Source organism: Budorcas taxicolor, chromosome X, assembly GCF_023091745.1.
Source record: "Budorcas taxicolor isolate Tak-1 chromosome X, Takin1.1, whole genome shotgun sequence".
In the NCBI taxonomy this organism is placed as follows: Eukaryota; Metazoa; Chordata; class Mammalia; order Artiodactyla; family Bovidae; genus Budorcas; species Budorcas taxicolor.
Window position 1 is genome coordinate 128,969,383 of NC_068935.1, and position 26,541 is coordinate 128,995,923.

At 39.4% G+C, this 26,541-nt stretch overlaps 1 protein-coding gene across 1 annotated transcript; it reads right to left on the reverse strand.

The window, feature by feature from the left end:
* Positions 1-5,582: 5,582 nt before the first annotated feature.
* On the reverse strand, positions 5,583-25,536 carry LOC128069918 (carbonic anhydrase 5B, mitochondrial). Its single transcript, XM_052663161.1, has 7 exons — positions 25,351-25,536; positions 14,225-14,422; positions 11,489-11,607; positions 10,343-10,438; positions 9,752-9,814; positions 8,554-8,709; positions 5,583-5,762 (listed from the first exon to the last, which is right to left on the reverse strand). The coding sequence occupies exons 1-7, from the start codon at positions 25,490-25,492 to the stop codon at positions 5,583-5,585; spliced, it is 954 nt and encodes a 317-aa protein (XP_052519121.1). The 5' UTR covers positions 25,493-25,536.
* Between the last annotated feature and the right edge of the window lie 1,005 nt (positions 25,537-26,541).

The following is a 26,541-nucleotide window of genomic DNA, read 5'->3' on the forward strand; positions in this document are numbered from 1 at the left end:
CATCGAGTATAAAGGGCAATATGAGAGTATCAAGAATAGGTAGAGGTGGCTGGTGCTAGGTTATGGCGAAGGGCCGTTCCCAAAAGCTTTAATTATGCTCTGTAGGGAATAGGGAACCGTTGCAAGTTGAGTTGAGGCTTTTGTGATCGTATTTGTGTTTTAGGTAAGTGACTGGTTTGCAGTATAAAGGATACAGCCAGAATAAAGCAATCTAGGTGAGAGGTAACAAGGAATTAACCTGGGACAACAAGAGTAAGAGATTGAGAAAGCAAAATCAATCCTGCTAATAATTAGACTGTGGTTTACACACATAAGACCAAGAAAAAACGTTTCTCCCAAAGACACATTGCAACTGCAAAAGGATTAACAATCCCCTTCTTTTATTAATTGGATAACTTCCTTCCTGGCTTGTCTTTGTTCCTCCCTCATCCAAATCAAATTTACTGAGATACCCAATTACTAAGGTGCCTGTTTCCCTACTCCCTCCCTGAAATCATTCAGCAGAAGCCCAAACTCTTCATAAACTCTGCCTTACTCTTTCTTACAAAGACACTTGCATAATAAACAAGGCTCCAAGGTGGCCTTGTTCAGCTCAGTGCATCAGTAATTAGGAACATAGACTTGGGAGTTGGATGGACTGGGAAACTCCAGCCTTGACTATTTGATCTTTTTTTTTTTTTTAATCTGAGTCCTAACCAGTAGACTGGCAGGGAACTCCCAGTTCCTAATGTTTAGCCCTCAGTTTTCTCATCTGTAAAAATCAGGGAAATGCTATATGTTGGCATAGTGTCTGGCGATAATTAGTGTCCCAGAAACATTAGTTGTTATTAACAGCAGCAGTAGCTTGAAAACTTCCCAACACCCTCAAGAGTAGATTAAATACTTGTCCTATGGGTGCTCCTTGCACAAGTATTTCACCTTTTATAACACCTATCACACTATATTGTACTTTGTTGCCTCCATAAGACTTCATTTTGCACTGTATCTTAAACTTCTTGAAGGTGGAGATTTGGCAGTTATAGCCTCTAACTAGAGAATTCCTTGGCTGGCACAAAACATCACTGTGCAGATCTCCAATTTTGCTGGTTTCTGTGACCAGGAATTATGCTGAGAATTGTTGCCATTCTGAAAGCATTAGTGTTTGGGTTGCTGTAACATTTCTTATGAATCAGACCAGACTCTCATATCAGAATAATTAAAGATGTCTTCTAGGAAGATACGCCTAATTTAAAAGGATACAGATTTAGATTTTATTCTATTATGATTTAGAAGTGAATTTAAATCTTCATTTATAGGAGTTAGATATTTATCTTCAGCAATTAACTGCTGAATTCATTTTCATGAATAAGTTTAAATTAATTTCATTACAGAAGTTACTCGACAAGCCAGTTTCATTTCCAAACTATAGTTCCCATCATTTGATAAATCATAAGATAAAAATAAGATATGCAAAAATGTAATGCAAAGATATAGTCTACTATGATATTCTGATAAATAGAACAAATTTATATTTATTCTGCAATGTAACATGTATTTTCTATTTTTCTTGGTGCCTGAACTACAACTTCTACTTATTCTCAAGTATACATGTTTATCCCTTTTTTATGGGAAAAAGCCTAAGTTTTTGTCTTAAATTGTCAGTAGGAAATAGCTGATTATTCTTAAAAAGTTAAAGAAAATATTTTTCCTTTATAGTTAAAATATTTCACATTTATAAATATATAAATGATGTAATAGATAATGGTATTACAAATATGCTATTATTAAATGAGTCTTAATTACTATAAAATGACAAAAGAATGATCCATAATTGTATTTTTTTTCATTTATAGCAAGCATAAAGGGAGAGCAAGAAAAAAATATTTACTCTTTACCAGGTTGGGAGTCTTTCAATTAATTTGGCTTTTTTATTGCTCTCATAGGACAGTAATACTGGGACTCACTGAAAGGTCAATGCAGGAATTCTCATGAAAGAATATTTCTTGCCTACCATTAATTTCATTATTAAATCACCAGATTTACTCAAGGAGATACAGTGGAGTCTCAAGTCCTCTTCAACACTCATTGCTATGCCAAAGGCTTTATATATTTTCCAGATTATAGTTATCCCTAAAAGTAACAAGATAAGATACTTATAAATGCATATTAATATGAAAATACTTACAAATCTATATATGTACAACTGATTAAAAGTTTTCTTTGGAGGAAGGAGCTATCCAGTGGTAGTTATTCTTTATTCAGTTCTTTATTCAATCAGTTCTTATTCATTTATTAGTGAATAAAGTTATTCTTTATTCATTCTTACTGATTCTTTTGTCTAGTGATAAGCTCAGAGCAACACAACTGTTAGAATGGTGACAGATGGTATCCCCACCTAGAACCCAAACCAAAGTACCACTTTTGAAGAGTAGGTTGAATTTGAAAAGCAGGAATCCAAATGTATATAGGGACAAGTGTCTTAGTCTGTTCAGGCTGCCATAATAATATACCAGACTGGATGGCTTATAAATAACAAGATTTATTTCTTACAGTTCTAGAGGCCAGGAAGTCCAAAATCAAGGCGGTGGCAGATGGCATATTTAGTGTCTGGTGAGTACTTTCTTACTAATTCATAGATGGCCGTCTTCTTTCTATGTCCTCACATGGTGGAAGGGCTGAGAGAGCTCTGTGGGTCTCTTTTATAAGATCACTAACTCCATCATGAGGGCTCCAACCTCATGACCTAGTCATTTCTCAAAGGCGCCACCTTCTAATGGCATCACATTGGGAGTTAGGTTTCCAACATATGAATTTTGAGGGGACACAAACATTCAGTTCCCAACAACAAGAAAGCAGTACTATTTATAGGTGAAGTAGCCAGTATTGTTAATATGTACTAATTAGATTGCAAAATTGAGCTTATTCACTTAATTGAATTGTATCCATTTTGATCAGTAAAATTTGATATGAAAGAACTTAAAGTTGAATTGAAAAGACAATACAACATTAAGTAGAATAGTTATCAAAATTTGAGTCTTCAAGTGAATAGAAAAACACCTAAAGTGATTACAGTACTGTGTTTTTGCTAATATTGTGCCAAAAGAATGTGTTCCCCCCGCCCCATCCCCCTACCCTGCCACCCTCCACTCCCCTGTAATCAAGAGAAGGGCATCTTCCTAAACTTTTTTGAGGTGGAAGCCTGGTTTTAGAATAACCAACCTTACCGTAACCCATGTAGCCCTGGGAAAGGAGAATGGGGCTGGCAGCTTGCCCTACTGGTGATGTCAGCAGACTGTGCACTGGTTCCATAGAAATTGGAGCACTGGGTGGATCTTTCCATTCCTGCTTCTCTGGTAAATCCCTCATGAGTTTTCCAGTCATTTTTTGATCTGCATGTTGTCTCACTAATTTTACAAACATCTTACATACTCAAAGAAACTAATAGGAACAAAAAGTCATTTAACAAACATTAACATTTTAAAGAAAAGGTTTTATTATATTATGTAATGAAAATGAGCAGCAATTGTAATACAAAGAAGGACATGGTTGAGAGTGAAAGAGGGTACTGTTAAAAACTACACCAGAACACTAGATGTATGTTAATCAGGGGTGGCCAACCTGGACACACCCTATGAATATCTTCTATATCTCTAAGATGGAAGGGCAGGTGAGGCATTCTGTGCATTGGTTCTCCCTCCAATTTAGAAGACTCACTGCAATAGAATTTTACACCAAGAATTTGCAAGAAAGCTAGGAGGGAAGCCTGTACATATCTCATGTGTGTACCTGTTAAAGATAACTATGGTTTGCAATGGCTTCCCAGGTGATTCAGTGGGTAAAGAATCCACCTGCAATGCAGGAGACACAGGAGACGTGGGTTCGATCCCTGGGTCGGGAAGATCCCCTGGAGGAGGGCATGGCAACCCACTCCAGTATTCTTACCTGGAGAATTCCATGGACAGAGAAGCCTGGCGGGCTACAGTCCATAGGGTCGCAAAGAGTTGGACACAACTGAAGTGACTGAGCATGCATGCAGGCATGGTTTAAAACAGATAAGAATAAAGTTAACATAGCTTTTTCCCCATATTAATCTTGTAAAGAATTTTATTCATTTCCTAGAGCATGTATGCTTCCATTTTCCAGAGAAAGCATGCACTGTAGAAGCAATGCCTTCACCCTCTTCCTTTTTTAAGAGCAGAGATATGCCCCTAAACTTAAACATACAACTCCAACCCTATTTTTTTCCCTACTGAATTTATTAGTTACTTTTACTTGTGGTAAAATACACATTAAAATGAAATTTACCATCTTAACCTTTTTCATTGTATAGTTCAGTAGTGTTAAGTATATTCATCCAACCTTATCTTACAGATCAGATGACTAGCATACTAATAAAACAAATATACTAGTAAATGCAGTATTGAGTTTGAATACAGGCTTGTAGGCAATTAGAAACATTCCACATATTTACAAGCAAGGGTGACTCTGGATTGGATTCCTCACAGTATGTAGAATTATCTAGGTTTTACCTATCTGATGAGTTTCTTTCCTTCTTATTATAGCAAAAGTCTTCTAAACCACGGTATAAATTAGGATATTTATGTTATCTCCTACCTTGCACAGAACCTCAACTAATGAAATAAAATACAGTTCAGATAGTTTTAAAGGGAAGTCAAGATAGTTTTTTCAGTGTGGAAAATATGATTGTATTCTATGAATCAGTGTACATACAATGCAAAATAATATTGTAAACCATAGACTATTGTATTACTAGTCTTTTGAAAAATATTTCTGTAAAATAGATCATGAAAGCATTTCTAGGCACTCAAAGCATTTTCTTTAAAATATTCTGCATATGCTTTTCTTTTTTCTTTTTGAGATGAACATATTTGTGGTTATATTTTCCTCAGAATGCATATGTTTTCTATATGATCAAGCCTTTAAGTAGAACATCTGGCTTTCAGAAATACAAAAGAATTTCCAGATATAAGTATACACTTGTGTTTTTAGGATTACAAAATATTTTTTCTATATCATTAATTGATAGTAAGTAATCATATCATGTGTTAGTGATGACAGCTAAAAGTTGAGGTACATATACCCACTGAGAAGGCCTTATAAAAGAATACACAGTTATGTTTTAAAATCAAATATACCTAAAACATAGCCAGTGTTCAACCAAGAAGTGCCAATCTGGGTCCTGTGGCTGTTTCTGAAAACCCTGCATTCCGGATGGTCAGTGTCTGTGCCTTACCAGTTGTTAAATCTTTTGATTCTTATCCCTACTTATAACTCTAGAATCACCAATTGATAAACATAAAACAACAACTCAAAAATGTTGCGTGTAAAAAGATATTACAGTTACCAACAGGTTGCTATAAGAGAAACTTGTATCTCTTACTGGTACTTCAGTGATAAACATCAGCAGCAATAAAAGTAAAAATTTGTTTACTAAAGAGCTTCCCTCAAAGACTAAGGAACACTGCCATACGAAGAAAGGCTCGTTTATAATTGTTAAATGCAGGCATTTAGAAGAGTCTAGTTAACAATATTTAAAGAAGTAGTATATATTTAAGCAAGATAACTACCTAGATAATGGCATCTTAGGGAGTCACTTGGCTGGTGGAAGGCTTGGGTTTTGCCTGTATGTTTAGCACATAGTCATGACGGAAGGATGAGCGGACAGTGCGGTTCATTAGGGGCTGAAGGGGGCGGAAGTTGTCCACCATTCTTTTCTCTTTCTCCCCCTCAGAAGTGAAGAGCAGGGTTCGAAATTGCTCAAGCTAGAAACAGAAACAGGAAGCATAAATATTTTCAATAGAAAGATAGCTTTACTTCATGAATAAATTACTTTCATTTTTACTACTTTCATTTTAAACTTGTATATATTTATATAGCTAAAAGAACAGAAGGAATTATGTGCATCTGTATAAATAAAAGACCAGAAGGATTTATCCAAACAATGATTAACACATAGTGGTAAGATTATAGGCAACTAGGATTATTGATGACAGCTAACATTTTTTCTTACTGAATTTTCTGTGTTGAAATTTCATTTGAAAAGTTCTCACATGGGCCACTGACCCTCTGATTTATTTTATTTATTTTTCAATGTTATATCAATTTTTAAATATGAAGGATAGTAATAGACTAAATGCATAGGTCCCCAAGACCAGTCTTATGAGCAAACTCTGTATTGTCATTTATTTATAGTGGTTTTCACTACACAAATTTTTTTTCTTTAAATTATGTTGTCTACTAGTTGCTATCTCTGTGACTTCTGGTTTCGATACATGGTTAGAAAAGCTTCCTCCATTTGGATGTATGAACAGATTTTCCTGGGCTTATCCTAGTACTTTTATGACAGTATTTTTAATACTTAATATGTCTGGAATATATTCTTGTCTAAGGTTTGAATGGTTGATCCAACTTTTTGTCCCCAAGTGTCTGCTCAATTGTCCCCATTGATCTTACTGAATAATCTCATCTTTTCCCCCTACTGAGCTGAGATGCAACCTTTATCATAAACTAAATTCCCATATCTACATATGAGACATATTTCTGACATATTTCTGAATCTACATTTTTCATCCTATGATTGATCTCTTTATTTGTGTACCAGCACAACGCTATTTGGGCTTCCTCAGTGGTAAAGAATCTGCCTGCTGATGCAGGAGATGCCGATTCAATCCCTGGGTTGGGAAGATCCCCTGGAGGAGGAAATGGCAACCCACTCCAGTATTCTTGCCTGGGAAATTCCATGGACAGAGGAGCTTGGTGGGCTATAGTCCATGGGGTCACAAAGAATCAGACAGGACTGAGTGACTGAGCACACAACACTATTTAACTATTGAGGCTTTGTAACTTGGTTGATTTAATCATCTTTCATTTTCTCTTTCACAATTTCCCTGGCTATTTGTTTATACTTTTTTTTTTCCACGTGAGGCCAGAAGTAGCCTATTTTTAAAATCCTATTGGTATATTTATTGGGATTACATCAAATTTATGGAATTCATGGACAATAACAACTTAAGGAGACTTGACATTACAGGTATCTTTATGATATCTTCCTATTCAATCACATGGAAGTAATTTTTTATCAGTTCAAGTCTATTATGTCTTTCAGGAGTATTTTAAGTTTTCTTGTTAAGCTGATTCCAAGATATTTTGTATTTTTTCTTTCCATTATAAATAGCATTCTTTCTTCCATTATATCTTTTAACTGACTGTGATTCCTGCATGTCAAAGGTACTGATTTCTAGAAATTAATATTTTGTACTCCACTAATTACTGAATTATCATATTTTTGTAGTAGTTCCTTTTATTGTTTCTCTAATTTATTTTTTGGTTTCTTGTCTAATTATACTACTTCCAGAATAAAACTTAATTTAAAATTTAATATAGTAATATTCTTTTCCATATTAAGCATCCTACTTACTTTAGAACTGAGATCAATCTATTTTATCAAATTAGAGAAGTCTCTATACATTCCTATTTTATTGAAAATTAAAAAGAAAAACATGAATGTTGAATTTTGCTAGTGCATTTTAAGAATCTATGGAAATAATAATAATTTTTATATTTAGATTCATTGATATGATAAATAATATTCCTAGTATTGAACCATCCTTGCATTACTAGAATAAATACTACTTGAATAGAGTATAATATATATTTCTTTTAGCACACTGCTGGATTCTGTTTCTGAAATACTATTTTAGTTTTTGTGTTTTTTTTTTTAACCACAACCTCTGTGTGATGTGCAGGATCCTAGTTCCCTGACCAGGGATCAGACCTGAGTTCCTTGCATTGGGGGTGTGGAGTCTTAACCACTGAACCACCAAAGAAGTCCCTATTTTAGCTTTTGAAAAAATATATTCTTCAGAGATATCAGTCTGTAAAATTTTTTTTTTTTTTTGGTCGTATCTTTGGTGGATGTTGGTGTCAGTTATCCTGGCTTCATAAAAAAGGTTTTGGAACTTTTGTTCTTGTGAAAATGCTTTGTGATGAATTAAAATCCCATAAAGCAAGCATAAGCAAATACTACTGCAGTTCACTTATATTATGAATTAAATAGGATTTGTGTGTTAACATAGTAATTAACACCTATTTAGTTTCTAGGGAAAAATAAACTCCAGGGTCAAAACAACTGACTTAAAATTTCTGGACACATGCTGTTGGCTTCTGTTTTTATCCTGAGGTTCCATAGCAAAATTCCCTTAAAGCTTTTGAAGAGTTTTGAGCACATCCACTTTGAGCCTTCCTTATTCCCTTTAAAAGGGTCTTGTTTACATAAAGATTCATATTTACATATAAAATATATAATACATAAAACACATGTAATTGTCAAATATGGAAGTAAAAAGCTTATGTTTCCTAAGTTTTAACTCTTCTCTCTAGCCAATTTGAAGCATTCCCTAAATTATATCCAAAATAACACAAGATGTTAGCACATTTTAATAAAAATATATAAGTATTACAAGATAGTAAAAACTGATGCCAATGTTTGAGCTCAGCCTTGTTTTAAAGGCACAGACTAGAATTTCTTTATATAGAAATGTGGAAAGAACATACCTGATCATGATCAACCTCTACAGGCTGCTTCTTAATGATCCAAGTGACAGACTCAGAGAGTGGCGGTGTAGTCAGGGACCCCGAGTAGGTCCAGTAATCTGGGCAAGTAGGCATCAGACAGGAAGGGTCGAATGACCCAAATTCTGCAAGTGTGTCCTAGCCAAGAGAAGGAGTCATGGAGTCATCATTTCATGGTGAAAACAACTCGGGAGTCATATGATGTGGTGATGATTCTAGGGGAGTCTGAGGACCTGCAGTGGTCCAGATGGGCTCCAGGTACCTCTGGTCACCTTAGGACAAAATCACACTCTCGCTTTGTTCTTACAATTAACCATGTATTTCTGATAGTCCTCAGTGGGAACAGAGCAAAAGCCATTTTCTCCCTCAGTTCTAGTGAGGTTAGCGCAGGCTGGCTTCCCTGAACTCTTTGAGAGGCATTAGGTAGTAGCTGGTGCATAAACACGGAGGCTTTTCATTTTCAAGAGAGACTAAAAGAATTCACCTTTCTAAAATGCAGTGCATTAGGAGGAGACAGGATCCTGGATTGGGAACGGGAGAGGGAGGGATAGGGACATGGGAAGGGGGGCAGAAGAGTGAGAGAGAGAGAGGAAGAGAAAAAAGAGGGAGATGGAGAGGGAGGGAATGGGAAGAAGGTGGGGGAGAGAGACAGAGGCAGAGAGGGGGAGGGAACAGAGAGAGAATAGACTTTCAGAAAGTAGCCCCATCTGGGATTCTGAATACTGAACAATTAATCTTTGGGGCACACAGAAATATCCACCCTGAAGGATGTGGTAATTGTTCTGTAAGACTGGACAAACCAAGTTTCTATCAAACTTTGCTCCCTGCCTGTGGGAGGGTAGCTAGACTCCAGAAGGCTGCCCTGAGGGTTTGCACAAGGACTGAGAAGGAGCAGGGGTTGGGGCCAAGAAGGGGACTCGTTCTGTTCCCGAGTCCTTGAGTGCTCAGTGGCATGGCAGCCAAAGCAGAGCCCTTCTGTCCCCTGCAGAGTGTCCCAGGGCCAGGGGCTCTCTCAACAGAAGCGTCATAAATGGCAAGTGTCTTAAGGGGAGACTTTCAAAGAGAACCTCAGTTGCACTGAGGTGAGTTACATTTCCCAACTCAAAGTGCCCTATTATTGTCTCCACTCAGAGATTGAAACATAAAGCATATCTCAAGTGATTTAGAGGGGAAAAATTACCTTGTGCTTAATTGATGGCAAAATATTCACCAGTTTCTGTAGCTCTTTGTGATGCTTGCCTAGCTAAAGGAACAATGAGAAAATACTAAAAAAAACAATAGAAATCTCACTTTTGAAACTGCAACAAAATGTAAATTAAAATTAACCACCTGGTGATTATATAAAAACAAACCAACCATACTACTTAAGCTACATTTAAACTGGTAATTTAGAATGTTTTAAACATCACTGAATTCAATTAGACACAGAAAACTGAGTAGGCTGTTTGCTGACAGGGTCAACGTGCCTATAGGCGAAGGTGCCCTGCTCCATTTAAGCATCATTTCTTTAATTAAAATTAAAAATTGTTCCACAAATTAGCCACATTTCTTTTTTTTTTTAAGTGGTCACATTTCCAGTGCTCAGTTGCCACAGGTGGCTTGTGACTACTGTACTGGACTGTGCATTGCTATACCATTTGAAATATATTCATAACAACCTTGTCTTTTAAACATTTTTATCTCAATATTTTTAGAACTTAAAATTGCAATGTTGTATCTTTTCATCCTAGGATACACTGTATCATTTAAAGCTAGTAGGATTTTTTTTTACCTTTAAAAATACTCCTATCACAGCCAAACCATTTTCTTCCAGTGCTGCATCCTCAAAGTGTTCAAACTTGACTGCATTCCAATGCACCAAGTGCAGCTGAAACACCATTAAAAGATGGTTTCACATATGATCATGTAGGATTGCTCAAAAACAGCCTTATTCACATATGATATTTACTGTGCTTCCTCACCCAAAATAAAGCCACTGAGAAAAGCATATGACAATCTGGTGCAAAATAAGACAGAATTAAAGAACAGGAAGAAATATATACAGGGGCAGTAATTAATACTACTTTGGAATAGGCTTTATTTGGGGTGAAAATTTTGTATACACATATATGTGTATATATCTATCTCCAAGTGAATAACATTTCAGTGAGGGAGCAACATTTGTCTATTCCCATCCTGATTTGCATGAAACACTCATATACAAAATCCATTTGCATCTGAAGGAGAGATGTTTATGTTGAGAGAAATAGATTCTCCCTATGTGGACTAGAAGTTTAGGACAAATTTGTTCGAGGCATAACCACTTAAAATGTGTTTCTTTTTAAGGTACCATTTAAAACTAAATTAGGTGGAAAGTTGTTAAGAAGAAATTCTATGTATTTTGGCCCCTTTTATTTCCCTACAAATCATTCCTTGTCCATCATTCATGAATCCTCACCCTGCCTCCCAAGTGACACTCTCAAGGTCATGTTTAACTTTTTCCTCTCCTTTCCTGAAGAGGACCCTGCCTCCAAGTCATTTTGCTTTAATTTCAAAAGTGCTTGTTAAGTCGTCCTCTTTTTCTCTATTTCTATTGCCACCACTTTCATTTAGGCTCCCAGCATCTCTCACTTGGGTTAACTTGACCTGGTGACCCTGCACTGTGCCTGCGTTATTAATTTAGGCTATCGTGTGAGCCTAGCTTAGAATTCTAGAAGAATTCTGTTTCAGGACCTTAAGGTTGATTTCTGTCATATTATTTGAAATGAGGGCAGTTATTATTTTTACATGTTTGAACTGGGAATCATCAAATATGCCCCTGAGAGAGTTAGCATTTATAGGAATTACCTGATTCTTCTTGATAATTTCTTAGAACTGGAAACTCAGAACTATTCCTTCTTCTCCACTGTTGTCACTGTTCCCAAACTTCTCAACTTACCTCTGCCGGATAACATTTGCTGTCCACGGTATGCTCAGAGCCCCAGGCATCAATGGCCCCCCAGTGAAAATGGAACTGCTTTAATCGGTAGTTGTGTTCCAGGGGTCCTCCCTCGATCACTGAAATGGCACATCCAACAATTCAGGGGATTTGATGTTTTTGATGTCGTGGAGAAATGCAGGGGAAAAGTAGACTCTGTGGGTGGACCTTCTCATGAACTGTCTTAAATGGAGCACACTGTATTATATACCAGTGTTTACAAACTTGATTTCCATGCAATTAATATATGCATAAGGGCAAGACCTGCACTCGGAATGACACCAGGATTTAACTATACTCCAAGCCGCACACAATTATTAAAGGCTAATTCTTGCCTTAGTTTTACGGTCTATATTTACTATGCCCAGTGTTTTTTATGCACAATAAAATGCAGATTTCTCTCAGCATATTTATCTAACATAGTCGTATAAAACTGAAATATGGGTACAAAAGATACTTTCTTTTTTATGCGCCAGCACTTTGCTTTTCAATATTTGAAGATAACAGTGTTTCTTTTCCTTACATTGAAATGGAAAAGGAAATTTGCAAATCAAAAACTATCCCCTATCTCCCTTTGGACAGAGTGAACAATGTGAGTCATCCACATACTTTACTTTCTGGAACTACTGAAATCAGTACATTATAGGGGAAATGTTCAGATATGAGTTTTAAAAGTCATTCTTCCTCAGGCTTTGGGTTGTGCAGTTTTTTTTGTTTTTTTTTTTGTTTTTTTTTTGCTTGAATCTGCTGAAGCTGTTAGTTCCTCATTTCTGGCATCTGAGCAGACCCTGGCGATGTCTGTTCATGGTTAAACCATACAACAACAGGAAAACCAAACCTTCCATCTCATCCATATTAATTATTTTAGAGTTTATTGCCTCATTAGTTGAATTTTATGTATGCAAATGACTGAGTACAGTCATCCAGAGGTCCAAATACACTGGCTATGTCATGTAATGGTCTACTGTTTATCTTACTGGCTTTCACAAATGTTTTACATAATTTCCTTTTTTGAAAAAAGAAAGAGTTTAAAAAAAAAGAGTTTTGTAAGGGTGAGCAAAAATACTAATGACTACTTTTCTTTGAGGGCTAGGGGAAGTGCAGAGAATAATACCACATGATTCACTAAATTAGTAAGAGTATGATACTAAAGTGTAGTGAAATAGACATAAAATTGTCTTCTAAAAAATTCTGATTTTTCTATGCCAGCTCCATATTGTGAGCATGAGTTTGGCAAATGTTCAGTCTAATCTGTTGGGTGAAATTGAAATCCTGCCCGGCCACATGTGGAATCTTCTCGGACCGAGGATTAAACCCATGTACCCTGCACTAGCAGGCAGATTCTTAATGACCGGACCACCAGGGAAGTTCTGAGATATACTTTTAACTTTATTCATTAACACTTTCATGGATGCATTTCACCTTCATGAGAGAAAATCAAAGCTTCTCAATCTTAGCTCTATTGATTTTCTTTTGCAGTAAAGAATGATTTAGGCCTAATAAAAATCAAATTTAATTACTGTATCAGTATTGGTAATAGAAAGAAACAAATGCACTCTAGTGAGTGCATCTATTGATATTTGAAGCTGGATAACTCTTCATAAATGCTGGTGATTGTGGCCTCGACCCACGAGATGCCGACAGCACGCTCCTCCCAATGTGACAACCAAAATGCCTATAGCTGTTGCCGCGTCCCTAGTCCCTGGGGAGGGAGGGGCAGCAAAATTGCCAGTGGCTGAGAACCATTCCTTAAGATGGATCATGTGCTTAGTTGCTCAGTCATGTCTAACTCTTTGCGACCCCACAGACTGTAGCCCGGCAGGGTACTCTCTCCATGGGATCCTCCAGCCAGGAAGACTGGAGTGGGTTGCCATTTCCTCCTCAAGGGGATCTTCCTGACCCAGGGATCAAGCCTGTGTCTCCTGCATTGCAGGCAGATACATTATTTCAAGTAACAATTATTTCAGACAAATTAAGATTATTTGATACTATCAAATTCAGTTTGAAAAAAGAATCCTGCATAGAATTAATCACATGGTTTTCAATAGACACTAAAAGTTTCAGGTAAACTTTGAAGTCATTAGATTAGTTTATATCTGGGTAGGCTGAAAAAAAGTAGATTTAAAAGCAATATAATATTTGAATTTTAAAATCTCTTTTAAATTGTGCTTCATTTACACTAGGTAATATTGTTTAACAAAATGAACAGAACATGAGTTTCCATTTTTCTTATATACCATTGGTCTCTTAACTAGTTTAGACTGTAACCTCATGCACACATGAATATGCTTTATGCCCCATTTCAATGGTACTGTAGTCTCATCAGTTAGATCTATTTAAATAATATTATAATTAAATAAAAATGTCTTATAAAGTCAGCAAGCAGAGAACATTTGTACATATGCAATACACATATGCAAAAGAAATTTCTAGCAAGGGTTTAATTTCAAAGCCTATCTTTTTATCACTTACAAATTCTCTCTATAGAGATATTTGTTCACTAATGAAAAACACTACCGATACTAGAGGAAAACGTTCATAAAAAAGAGAAGGGGCTTCTTCCATACATTATGAAAGTAAGTCCAATGAGTCCCATACCACTGCTACCAAGAGACTTCCCGGGGCTGTGTGATGTGGCCTGTGCTGACATGAAGTTGTCCCTTTAACTCCAGATGAGACCACGGGTCTGGCTCTCACCTGATTTATCTGCAGAGTCTTCAAATTCCACGAGGAAAGAGTACCCGTTATTCCAGACGTGGAGGCAGGTGGTCGGGTCATAAGAGATGGTGAGCGGCTGTAAGCCAGGATCGTAGACACTGTCCCTCCACCGGATGTTGATGGGCGACTGGCGCTCACCCGCCGGGGCCAGGTCCACTTTCTCCCAGAGGGGGTGCACTAGGAGAAAGCACATCGGGGCTGTCATCGAGAGGCCCACTAGCTGGGATCCTCACTGCGGGGATCATATGGGCCCACGTAGGCGTGTCCTCTGAGTTCACCTCTTATGGGAGCCAGCTGTGAGGATTAGGCAGACATCCTGCAAAGCCTGGCCAGATGTTACCATTGCTAAGGTCCCTGGAGTTCTGTCTGTCACATGCGTAGCTATGACACTGTAAGTTCAGGGGTACACGCACACTCTGTCTCACATGGCATCACCGGTGCTGATTTTTCTACCAGACTCAAGTGCCAGGTCTTTGTGGCAAGTCTCTGATAAATCTCAACAAATTTCTTATAATAAAGAGAGCTATGCACATGTGATAGACAGACTCCATGTGTATAATTCAGGTTGTCCAGGTCTCTGCCCTTTAGAAGCAGCATGGATGGGCAGAACCAAGACCAACAGGAAAACCAGACAAAATATGAATTGAGATAAATCATGACCAATGCCCCTCTGTACCTCATCCCACCACTGAGAACGAGCCTGAGGATTTGAGAACGTGACAAGGCAGCTGCTGCCCCGTCAAACCCCTCTGTGCATGGCAGGGTCACTGGTACTCCACTTGTCAGAAAAAAACAAGCTTGCCTCTGGTTTCCTCTTACACGGGAGATGGTTCTCTTCCTGAGATAGCTGCCCCAAGCGGGATCCTACAAGTGGCCCACAGTATAGACAAAGAGTGTGCCAAGGCAGTTTCTAGACCAGTGGTTCTCACAGGAGGGAGCTATGGGGACCCCAGGGGACCTTTGGCAATGTCTGGAGACACTTTTCAGTTGTCCAACTGGAGGAGGGTGCTACTGACATCTAGTGGGTAGAGGCCAGAGATGCAGCTAAACATCCTCCATAGTAGCAGGACGGGCTTTCACAAGAATTACATGCCCCCAAATATCAGTAATGCCAAAGTTGAGAAAGCTTGGTCTAGAGCCAAAAGCAATAGGCAAACTCAGGGTATTCCCTTTTTTCTGCTCAGCTTTTCACATACTGCAGATCATCTCTTCTCCAGAGAGGTCTGAACCCAACGTTTTGGGTTTTCTCCCTCGGTATAAAGTAACTTCTGAAGAACAAGAACTTACTTGAGAGCAGGAGAACTTTCTGTTTCAGAAATCTAAAGTGAAAACTGGGGGGAACTGGCACCATATAATTATATTATTATTGGATTGGAATGCAGATTCTTCGCAGGCAGGAGCCATGTCTTCTCCCCCTTTATTGTGCCCTGTAGCTCCTAATTTGATAAATGCCCTTTAATCTGAGCATGGATTATCCAAATGCTATTGTTAGGTTAAAAAGCTACATTTTATTAGTATTTAGTTTGGTATTTTAAAGCTTTCAGAAACCCCCAGAACAGGCCTGAGTCAGTCTTAAAGCTTACCGCCAGCAGAGACCTGACAACATTTCCCCTGAGATGCCCAGAGGGAGGCCGAGGCTTTGAGCATTCACACCCTTCAAAACCAGCTGGTGAGGGTCTGTCTCCCATGGAGACTAGGGAAGACAGAAATGATGAGCAGATGCCTAAGACGATGCCCTGTTTCACCTTTAATTGGCCCCCACTTTGTTCAGGAAATGCGTAGAATCTTCTCCCTCACCCACAAAACAGCAGCCTGAGGAAACCAGGCCTGTTGCTTCAGTGGCTCTTTTATGGTCATAACGGGCTTCCCAGGTGGCACAGTAGTAAAGAATCCACCTGCCAATGCAGGAGACACGAGAGACTCAGTTTGATCCCTGGGTTGGGAGGATCCCCTGGCGTAGGAAATGGTAACCCACTCCAGTTATCTTGCCTGGAGAATTCCATGGATGGAGGAGCCTGGCGGGCTACAGTCATGGGGTCGCAAAGCACGCAGGTATGGTCATAACACTCCTATCAATTCACGGCCTTCAATTCACAAGTTTAGCTTCCAAGCTTTCCCCCACTCACCTCCTCCTTTTGGAGCCCAACCCCCTCCACCCGCCTCCACCCCCCATTAGGGAGCCCTTGGTCACTGTCCCCTTAGAGAAGCCAGCTTTTGCCCAGGCTTGTTTTGCCAAAGATAAAGTCACATTTTTGTTCTCTTCTCTCTTCCTCCATTCTAACAAAGTACAGATTAAAATGATTTCTTGATGGTTGCTCAGAATTTGCCTCAAAGCAGGAAGATGATTACCTGCTCTGACAACGGAGCCTGTGTTTCCAGTTTCTTCTTGTGTGGGGAAAATGAAATGAATAGCAAGAGTGATTCTATCAACCATGGTTTAAGGGGCTACACCACACTATTAGGTGTCATTAATGAAAGCCCTTAGATCTCATGTGCTTGGCTTGGCTTTAGCTCTTGTTTATGTGACTAGTCCTGGCTTTGATTTTTCTTTGTGCTTATACCACCTATGGCCCCAGCCTGGGCTGGGATGGGGGAGGGGCATCACTTTTAGCCCTTGAGAAGCTTATTCTTGCCTTAGCCCCTCAGTTCCTGCTCTTCCTTCTCCTCAGAAGTTAATTTCCTCTCATTGAGTTTATGGCTGGCTCCTATTACATTTAGATATTAGGCTTGTCACTTCCTCAGTAAAATCTTCTCTCACTACTCTCCTATATAATATGATCCCCTCTTCTTATTTTTTAATCACAACACTCTGATCTTTTTCCCTCACATTTATTACATAGGCATAGTCATAATTATATACATATGAAGGGTAGCACAATATGCTACTGTAGGGGAGTAAAAATAACTTTCCCTCAGCCTTTTAGGTCCTTAGCTGAGACCCCCACACCCCCACCATAATAAAAAGATTATAGGGATGAAAAAAAATTAATTACCTACTTACATACTGGAATCCCCACAAGGATATAAAACTGAAAAGGCATCTGGAAAATTGTGGCTTAAATACTATTTTGAGCTAAGGGCTGGGACCAATCTGGGACTTCAAAGGGGAGGAATGAATTTCACAGGAAGGTGAGAAGAGGAAATACATCCTAAACAAAGTTTATAGAAAGGTGAAAAAGTAATCTCCAGTAATAGTTGTCTTCCAGGTACAGGCCCCCTTTCTAATGTAAATGGATTTTGCAAAAAAAACCTGGTAATTTATACTCTGTTTCCAGAGCTTCTTTGTCTGCAGTGTCTCAAAATAATCAGCTCAAAATAATCCATATGTCAAAGAGGCATATTTTGGGGTAGTGGAAGGGAACGGAATATGCAACCCCCAAATGTATCTCTTTGGTATAAGGATTATTTTGAGAAACAGCAGACATAGGAGAAGCTCTGGAAACAGAGTGGAAGTTACCAATTTGTAAAGGAAATTTACATTTCCAGCAGAAAGCTCCATTTGAAAGGGTGTCTCCCTCTCAGTATCAGGAAGAGGAGGATGACTAAGTCACCAAAAACTCATCAGTCGAGAATGCAGGACTTAGATCTGTAGAGCAGCCTTACCCTTGTTGAACGTGCTTTTCCTGGTCATCTCCAATAACACCCCTGTCTCAGCAGCCTCTTTTGTCTGTAGCTAGAGCGGGTATTGAGGTGGTCTAGGGCCACCCGGAGGAATTCCTGTTTTCCTGGGTCTCTCCCACGCTATCGAGGAGGTATGCATGTTATTAAACCCTTTTTGTTTGTTTTCTTCCTGTTAATCTGCCTTATTACACAGGCCTCAGCCAGGACCCTAGAAGGCTAGAGGGAAAATGAGTTCTCCCCCTCAGTGTTCTGCAGTCCATGACCAAGCTGCAGACAAAGGCCACCATTGGGAAGGGCTCATTCCCTTTTTATCTTTGTTTCCTATTACCCTGCTGGTCATCACACTATTTTTTCTTTAATCTTCCTTCAGGTTTGTCTCTTCTTGCCTTGCCCGTGACATGGCTACCAGCCTAGTTGAGGCCTCTCAGCCCCACACTTCACACCACACTGCTTAGTTGTTTCTCCTCCTGCCTCACCCCTCTCTACTCCATCTTCCCAAACTGGTCTTGACATCTTCTCCAGTCACTTTAATCTTTCCTTCTTCGGAACTCATATTGCATTCATTCTCACGCCATTTAGCACCAACCATTTCACATATAAAGTGTATTTGCTTTATCTGCTCAAAGGGCCTGTGTCCTCCACTTTTTATACAGCCCAGGGTCAAAGTTAGTGCCATGCACAAAGGAGGCACTGAATGCTTATGTTACGAATAGAGAAAACCAGACAAGGTCATGCCAAGTCTCTCTACCCTTACCTCACAGTCTCTCCAACCAAGCAAGCAGGTTTACCCCAGAACCCTTGTGTTCAGATGATCACATCTGCCAGTTTCTCTCTCATTTCTTAAAATCCTACGAGGCTCTCAAGGTCAGTCAAAGCCCATTCCCTAACAAACCCACACTATATTAAGCATCCCTTCACCTGCTGTTGCTCTCTTAACCTGCACTGTCTAATATGGTAGCCACTCACCCCATATGACTTGTTTAAATTGAGATGTGCTGTAAAACACCTAGGGACTTTGAAGACTTAGTACAAAACAAAGAATGTAAAATAGTTCATTTATAATTCTTATATTCATTTTAAAGAGACAAGATATATTTTGGATATATTGGGTTAAATAAAATATATTAGTAAAATTAATTTCCCCTCTGTACTATATCTCACCTATATATTTGATATATTATAATTAATTTCACAAATGAATAAAATTTACTTTTTCTTTTCCCCCCCCAGTTTTATTGAGATGTAACTGACATACTATTTGTTCTTTTTAAAATGTGGTTATTGGAAAATATAGAATTGTCTATATGGCTCATATTTGTGGCTCATATTCCATTTATTTACTGGACATTACTGTTCTATACCATCATTAACCTTTTCTCCTGTGCCTTGCCCTGTACTGTCCTTTTTCTTGAGATGTGCTGTTTACTCATCAAATTGAACACCATCCTAGCAGGCCTAGGTCTACTGCAGTAAGAGGATACACAGGGACCCTCCATGTGACTTTGTTGAGGATGGTCACAGAATCACAAACTGCCTTGTTAGAGCATCAGGGCTGTAAGAGGCACTTTGACGCTGAGCCCAGGTAACCACAGCATCACACGCAATTACCACCACAACAGACTAAAGCCCACACTTCCTGGTGGTCAGTTTAGGGCTATTTGTTAGTGCGCTGTAGCTGCAGATTAAATTCACCCATTCCCAACCATTTTAGTTGACTGAATCCTAAGGTGTCGATGTTCACTCTTGCCATCTCCTGCTTAACCACTTCCAATTTACCTTGATTCATGGACCTAACATTCCAGGCTCCTATGCAATATTGTTCTTTACAGCTTTGGTCTTGACTTTCACCACAAGACACATTCACAACTGAGCATCATTTGCACTTTGGCCCAGCTGCTTCATTCTTTCTGAACCTATTAGTAATTGCCCTCTGCTCTTCCCCAATAGATACTGGATACCTTCTGACCTGGGGGAGCTCACCCTCCAATGTCACATTTTTTGCCTTTTCATTCTGTACATGGGATTTTCTAGGCAAGAGATTGGAGTGGGTTGCCATTTCCTCGTCCAGTGGACTACTTTTGTCAGAACTCTTCGCTATGACCCATCCATCTTAAGTGGCCTTGCATGGCATGGCTCATAGCTTCATTGAATTATGCAAGCCCCTTTGCCATGACAAGGCTGTGATCCATGAAAGGGATCCACGAATTTAATTCAGATGACCATTATATCTACTACAGTATGCAAGAATCCCTTAGAAGAAATGGAGTAGCCCTTATAGTCAACAAAAGAAGCTGAAATGCAATACTTGGTGCAATCTCAAAAACAGCAGAATGATCTCAGTTCGTGTCCAAGGCAAACCATTCAACATCACAGTAATCCAAGTCTGTGCCCCAACCACTAATGCAAAGAAGCTGAAGTTGGTTGGTTCTATGAACCAACATCTAGAACTAACACCATAAAAAGATGTCCTTTTCATCATAGGCGGTTGGAACACAAAAGGAGGAAGTCAAGAGATACCTGGAATGACAGGCAAGTTTAGCCCTGGAGTACAAAATGAAGCAGGACACAAGCTAACAGAGTTTTGTCAAGAGAACATGCTGGTCATAGCAAGCACCCTTTTCCAACAACACACAAGACGACTCTATATGGGCATGACTGAATAATCAATACCAAAATCAAATTGATTATATTCTTTGTAGCTGAAGATGGAGAAGCTCTATACAGTCAGCAAAAACAAGACCTGGAGCTGACTGTGGCTCAGATCATCAGCTCCTTATTGCAAAATTCAGTCTTAAATTGAAGAAAGTAGGGGAAACCACTGGGCCATTCAGGTAGGACCTAAATCAAATCCCTCATGATTATGCAGTGGAGGTGACAAATAGATTCAAGGGATTAGATGTGACAGACAGAGTGCCTGAAGAACTATGGACAGAAGTTTGTAACATTGTACAGGAGGCAGTGACCAAAAACACTGCAAAGAAAAAGAAATTCAAAAAGGCAAAGTGGTTGTCTGAGGAGGCTTTACAAATAGCGGAGAAAAGAGAAGCAAAAAGCAAGAAGGGAGAAAGGGAAAGATATATCCAACTGAATGCAGAGTTCCAGAGAATAGCAAGGACAGATAAGAATGCCTTTTTAAATGAACAATGCAAAGACATAGAGGAAAACAATGGAATGGGAAAGACTATAGATCTCTTCAAGAAAATTGGAGATATCAAGGGAACATTTCATGCAAGGATGGGCATGATAAAGGACAGAAACAGAACAGACCTAACAGAAGCAGAAGAGATTAAGAAGAGGTGGCAAGAATACACAGAACTATACAAGAAAGGTCATAATAACCTGGATAACCATGATGGTGTGGTCACTCACCTACAGTCAGACATCCTGGAGGTGAAGTCAAATGGGCCTTAGGAAGCATTACTACAAACAATGCTAGTGGAGGTGATGGAATTCCAGCTGAGCTATTTAAAATCCTAAAAGATGATACTGTTAAAGTGCTGCACTCAATATGTTAGCAAATTTGGAAAAATCAGCAGTGGCCACAGGACTGGATGAGGTCAGTTTTTCTCCAATCCCAAAGAAGGGCAATGCCAAAGAATGTTCAAACTACCATACAATTGTGGTCATTTCATATGCTAGCAAGGTCATGCTTAAAATCCTTCAGGCTAGGTTTCAGCAGCATGTGAACCAAGAACTACCAGATGTACAAGCTGGATTTAGAAAAGGCAGAGGAACCAGAGATCAAATTGCCAACATTGGTTGGATCACGGAGAAAGCAAGGGAATTCCAGAAAAAACATATAATTCTGCTTTGTTGACTATGCTAAAGCCTTTGACTGTGTGGATCACAACAAACTGTGAAAAATTCTTAAACAGATGGGAGTACCAGAATATCTTACCTGTCTCCTGAGAAACTTGTATGTGGATCAAGAAGCAACAGTTAGAAGCAGACATGGAACAATTGACTGGTTCAAAATTGGAAAAGGGTAAGTCAAGGCTGTATATTGTCACCATGCTTATTTAACTTCTATGCAGAGTACATTATGTGATATGCCAGGCTGGAGGAATCACAAGCTGGAATCCAGATTGCCGGGAGAAACAACAGCAACCTCAGATATGCAGCTAATACCACTCTAATGGCAGAAAGTGCAGAGAAACTAAAGAGTCTCTTGATGAGGGTGAGAGAGGAGAGTGAAAAAGCTGGCTTAAAACTCAATATTCAAAAAACTAAAATCATGGCATCTGGTCCCACCACTTCATGGCATATAGATGGGGAAACAGTGGAAACAGTGACAGATTTTATTTTCCTGGACTCCATAATCACTGCAGATGGTGACTGTTGCCAAGAAATTAAAAGACACTTGCTCCTTGGAAGAAAAGCTATGAAAAAACCTAGACAGCGTATTCAAAAGGAGAGACATCACTTTGCTGACAAAGGTCCATCTAGTCAAAGCTATGGTTTTTCCAGTAGTCATGTATGGATATGAGAGTTGGACCATAAAGAAAGCTGAGCACCAAACAATTGATGCTTTCGAGTTGTGGTGCTGGAGAAGACTCTTGAAAGTCCCATGGACTGAAAGGAGATCCAACCAGTCCATCCTAAAGGAAATCAACCCTGAAAATTCATTGGAAGGACTGATGCTGAAACTGAAGCTCCAATATTTTGGCCACCTGATGCGGAGAGCTGACTCATTGGAAAAGACCCTGATGCTGGGAAAGATTGAAGGTGGGAGGAGAAGGGGACAACAGAGGATGAGATTGTTGGATGGCATCACCAAGTTAGTGGATATGACTTTGAACAAACTCTGGGAGATAGTGGAGCACAGAGGAGTCTGGCAGGCTGCAGTCCATGGGGTTGCAGAGAGTGGGACATGACTTAGTGACTGAATATCAATGGCTGCAGAGACCCCTGAGGCTGTTACTGTAATTCCAAAGGGCTCTTAATAGGTTAGTTGTTTCTCAAGATTATTTGAAAGTTAATGGAAGACAACACATTCTGGATATTCCAGCCTCTGTTATCTGGGGAATACAGAAATTTTTGTGAAGACATTGCAAAACAAACTTTTGAGTACTGTTGTTCTCCAGGCCTTATTGGTGTTCTTTAAAATTAATTGGAGCACTAATAGAACCGTTTTCTAACACTGTTCAGTTATTAATAGATAAGTACTGTAAACTAGAACTTTCTCTGATGATGAAAATGGCTGATACGGTAAGTGCTAGGCACTTGTGGCTATTATCAGCTACAGATTGGCATTTGCCATGGGCACTTGCCATCCATCTCTGCGAGAATTAAATTATGTATTGCTACAGCTGCTGATTTTCAACACCGCCTGAAAGGAGATTAGGATTGAGAGCAGAAGTGTGGCCCTCTGTGCTCAGGGAAAACATGGCAGTACAGGTCGTCAGATAGATATTTTCAGGAGCCGATTTTATGAGCCCAGTTCTTATATCTCCTCATGTAGAAAAGCACTAATAGCCTTCATGGTGACAACAGCTCCTCATGACAGGCATTTAGGCTCAATTTCAGTAGGTGATACATGAAGTGAAATTAATTTTTTTTCATTTTGGGTAATTGGTGCAGGCTTTTATCTTTATTTTATCATATGACCAGTCCGCAGGGTTAGGACTGTGAACATTTACTGTCTGTAGCTTGAGAGCACAGCAAATAGCAGTTCGAGTTGACACCAGTGATTCCCTGGGGCTGATGGGGAATGAAGGTAGAGCACGGGGCACAGGCCCCCGTGAAATGCTGCTTCTCAATCTGCCATCACCCTCCTCCTCAGTCAGTCCTCGCTGTGCTCCCCAGATCCTAAAAATGGTCAGACATCTGAGGGGGGCTGCTGAGCATATGACATGATGATGGTGGTGATGGCATAACAACTGTGGTACTAGAGGTAGCTGCCAGCACTGAGTTCTCACTGTGTGGGACACGCTTGCTAAGGACTTTGAACATTATCTTTTCTAACCCTCAACGATTTTGGATCATTCTTGGTCACTGGGCCTTATGCTGAGGTACTGTGTTTCTAGGAATAATGAGTATTGTCCTTACAGCTAAGCAGATAAGGGACCAGGACATGCTCAGTGGCTCAGGGCAGCAAAGACCAAATATTATTCTGGGTGAAACAAGAAGGGACAGTATAAACGTCTAAAGCAAAACCAAATTATGACTGTCATCAGTCTGTCTTAGTAAGCTACAAATAAGAACATGTGATATGGGAAATTAATCAAGGGTAGCTCTTCATCCCTACATCATTACCACTTTTTGTTTTTGTCGTTACCAAAAGGAGCAAACTGTTTTATGGGTTGTTTTTTTTTTGGCCCCACCACTCGGCTTGTGGTATCTTGCTTCCCCAACTAGGGATCAAACCAGGGCCCTTGTCAGTGAAAGTCTGGAGTCCTAACTGCTTGACTACCAGGGAATTCCTTAGGAGCAAAGTATTCTAAGACATGAGCATATTGAATATTAGACCCTTAACTTTCAAGTTTCTGTTAAAAAAAAAAAACCTTTCTGTTAGTAACTAGATAAATATGACTAATTTTTTTCCATTTTTAGCCTTAGACTGCAAAGTACCAGTGTTGAGAAGAAGCCATTCTGGGGAGGATGTGGGCTTGCTGGTAGGAAGCCACACCCAGCAACCAGAAATTTATTATGACTCAGGCCAGTTCAGTTTAATGAGAACACAGTTAGTGATGGAAGAAACAAAATAAACTTAGAATAAAAATATATATATGAAGCAGTTTCAAGGCAATGGATTCAGCTAGACTGGCATTCTCATAAATTCCTTTTTTAATGTGCAAATAAGGTCAGAGAGAGTAAACCCAAGGAAGAAAAGTTGAGAAACCTACAATCTGGAAGCAAACCAACATTGGAAAACTGTGTGAATTCACTGTGACTGGTGGAAAATATAGAAAATAACTATTTGGCAGATACACTTAACCAGTGCATTAAACTCATGTCTCCACCATCACACACATTATCCGCTCCTATCATCCCAGGGGTTGTGTGCCAGTGTCCCTTTGCCTCCAGGGGACCTTTAGGGAGGTCTTGAGACAGTTAGGGATGCCATGCAACATCTGCAGCGCACAGTCCGGCCCCAACAGCGCGGAAGGAGCCACCCCACGGCAGCAGTGCCGTGGAGTCAGGCAAGACCATCTGCCACCTCCCCTGATCTGCAGGGTCACAGCGAAGCACACATGGGCCAGGTGGTCAGCTACAAGTAACTCTTCTGCAATTTCTAATGAGAGATGGAACGTTCCAGACTACATCATCATGATGTGTACCTCAGACTTAGGTCAGCTGTAGCTCAATAAAGTTAGGGGAAAAACTTCCCATATTTTAACAAACAGAGAAATAATGGGGTATTCTCCTCAAGGCATCTAATCCCAGTCTGGAATACCACTGACATCAGAGCTGCACACACTCAACACACGTGACTCTTAGGAGACAACCAGGCTTCCGCTCTGTCCAGGCAGCTGTGTACTCACAGACTCGGTTCCGGGATTTGTAAGTGCAGGTGTAGAGGCTGCAAGGCCTTGCAGGCGTGGACCTCGGAATCTGGAACCTTCTCCATGGTGTCTTGCATGGAGAGGCTTGAAGAATAACCCTCAGGTAACTCATCACCACCATCTTTAGCTTAAAATCTTGATCAGCTCTCCAGTAGCTTGCAGAAACCTAATAACCTAGAGGCAGGACAGAAGAGGCAAAGCCATAAACAACAGAGGTCCCAATCATGTGGAAAACATCGTTCAGATTATTAGTACATAGGAGGGGAGGCCAAGTGAGAGTCAGTCATTTATCCACTCTTATTCTTCAAACACATTGTTCACCTCATTGGCAGGTCCAGATGACTGACTCAGGCACCTTGCCTTTACCTTATGGTTACTAAATATTAGCGGTTCAGAGAAAGGACTCTCTTAATCCACAAAATGAAAGAGTGTTAACAATACAGCTTCTTAAATTAAAAACAAAATTTTACTCCTTGAAATCCAGATTAATAGTCCAGCATGGTACTGATATTTAGGAGAAACCAAAGATTAAATTTTCCCCCAGGCAGCCTGAATTAAAAAAAAAAGAAATCAATCTGCATCTGGACTGCTTAAAAAAAAAACAAGATATATCCCCCCAAAATATTCATGGGTAGTTTTTGAAACACTTTTAAATGCTAGTGTATCCTTTAAAGAAGTAGGTCTCATATCCCTACATGTAAGACCTGAAGGACTCCCAAAGTTCTGCCTGATCTAAAAGAGAAACCTTCCTGAATATGTGAATCTAACCTAACCTCACAGCTTGGGAATTCTGCCAGTAAACATTTTCGTTTCAACATTTTTTTGCTCTTAAACACTCTGTTGGGTGCTGGGAGGTAGTAAAGATGAAGTAGATCATAAAAAAGAATGAAGTTCTTGTACATGCTATAATGTGCTGAACCTCGAAAACAGTGTGCTAAGTGAAAGAAGCCAGACACAAAAGGTCACATATGGTATGATTTCATTCGTATGAAATACTCAGAATAGGGAAATCTACAGAGACAGAAAACAGGTTGAGCAGAGGGGGAAATGGGGAATAACTGATGAATCGGCATGGGGTTTTCTTTTGGGTGATATAATTGTTTTAGAACTAGATAGAGGTAGTTGTTACATAACATTGGGACTGTACTAAATGCCTCTGAATTGTACATT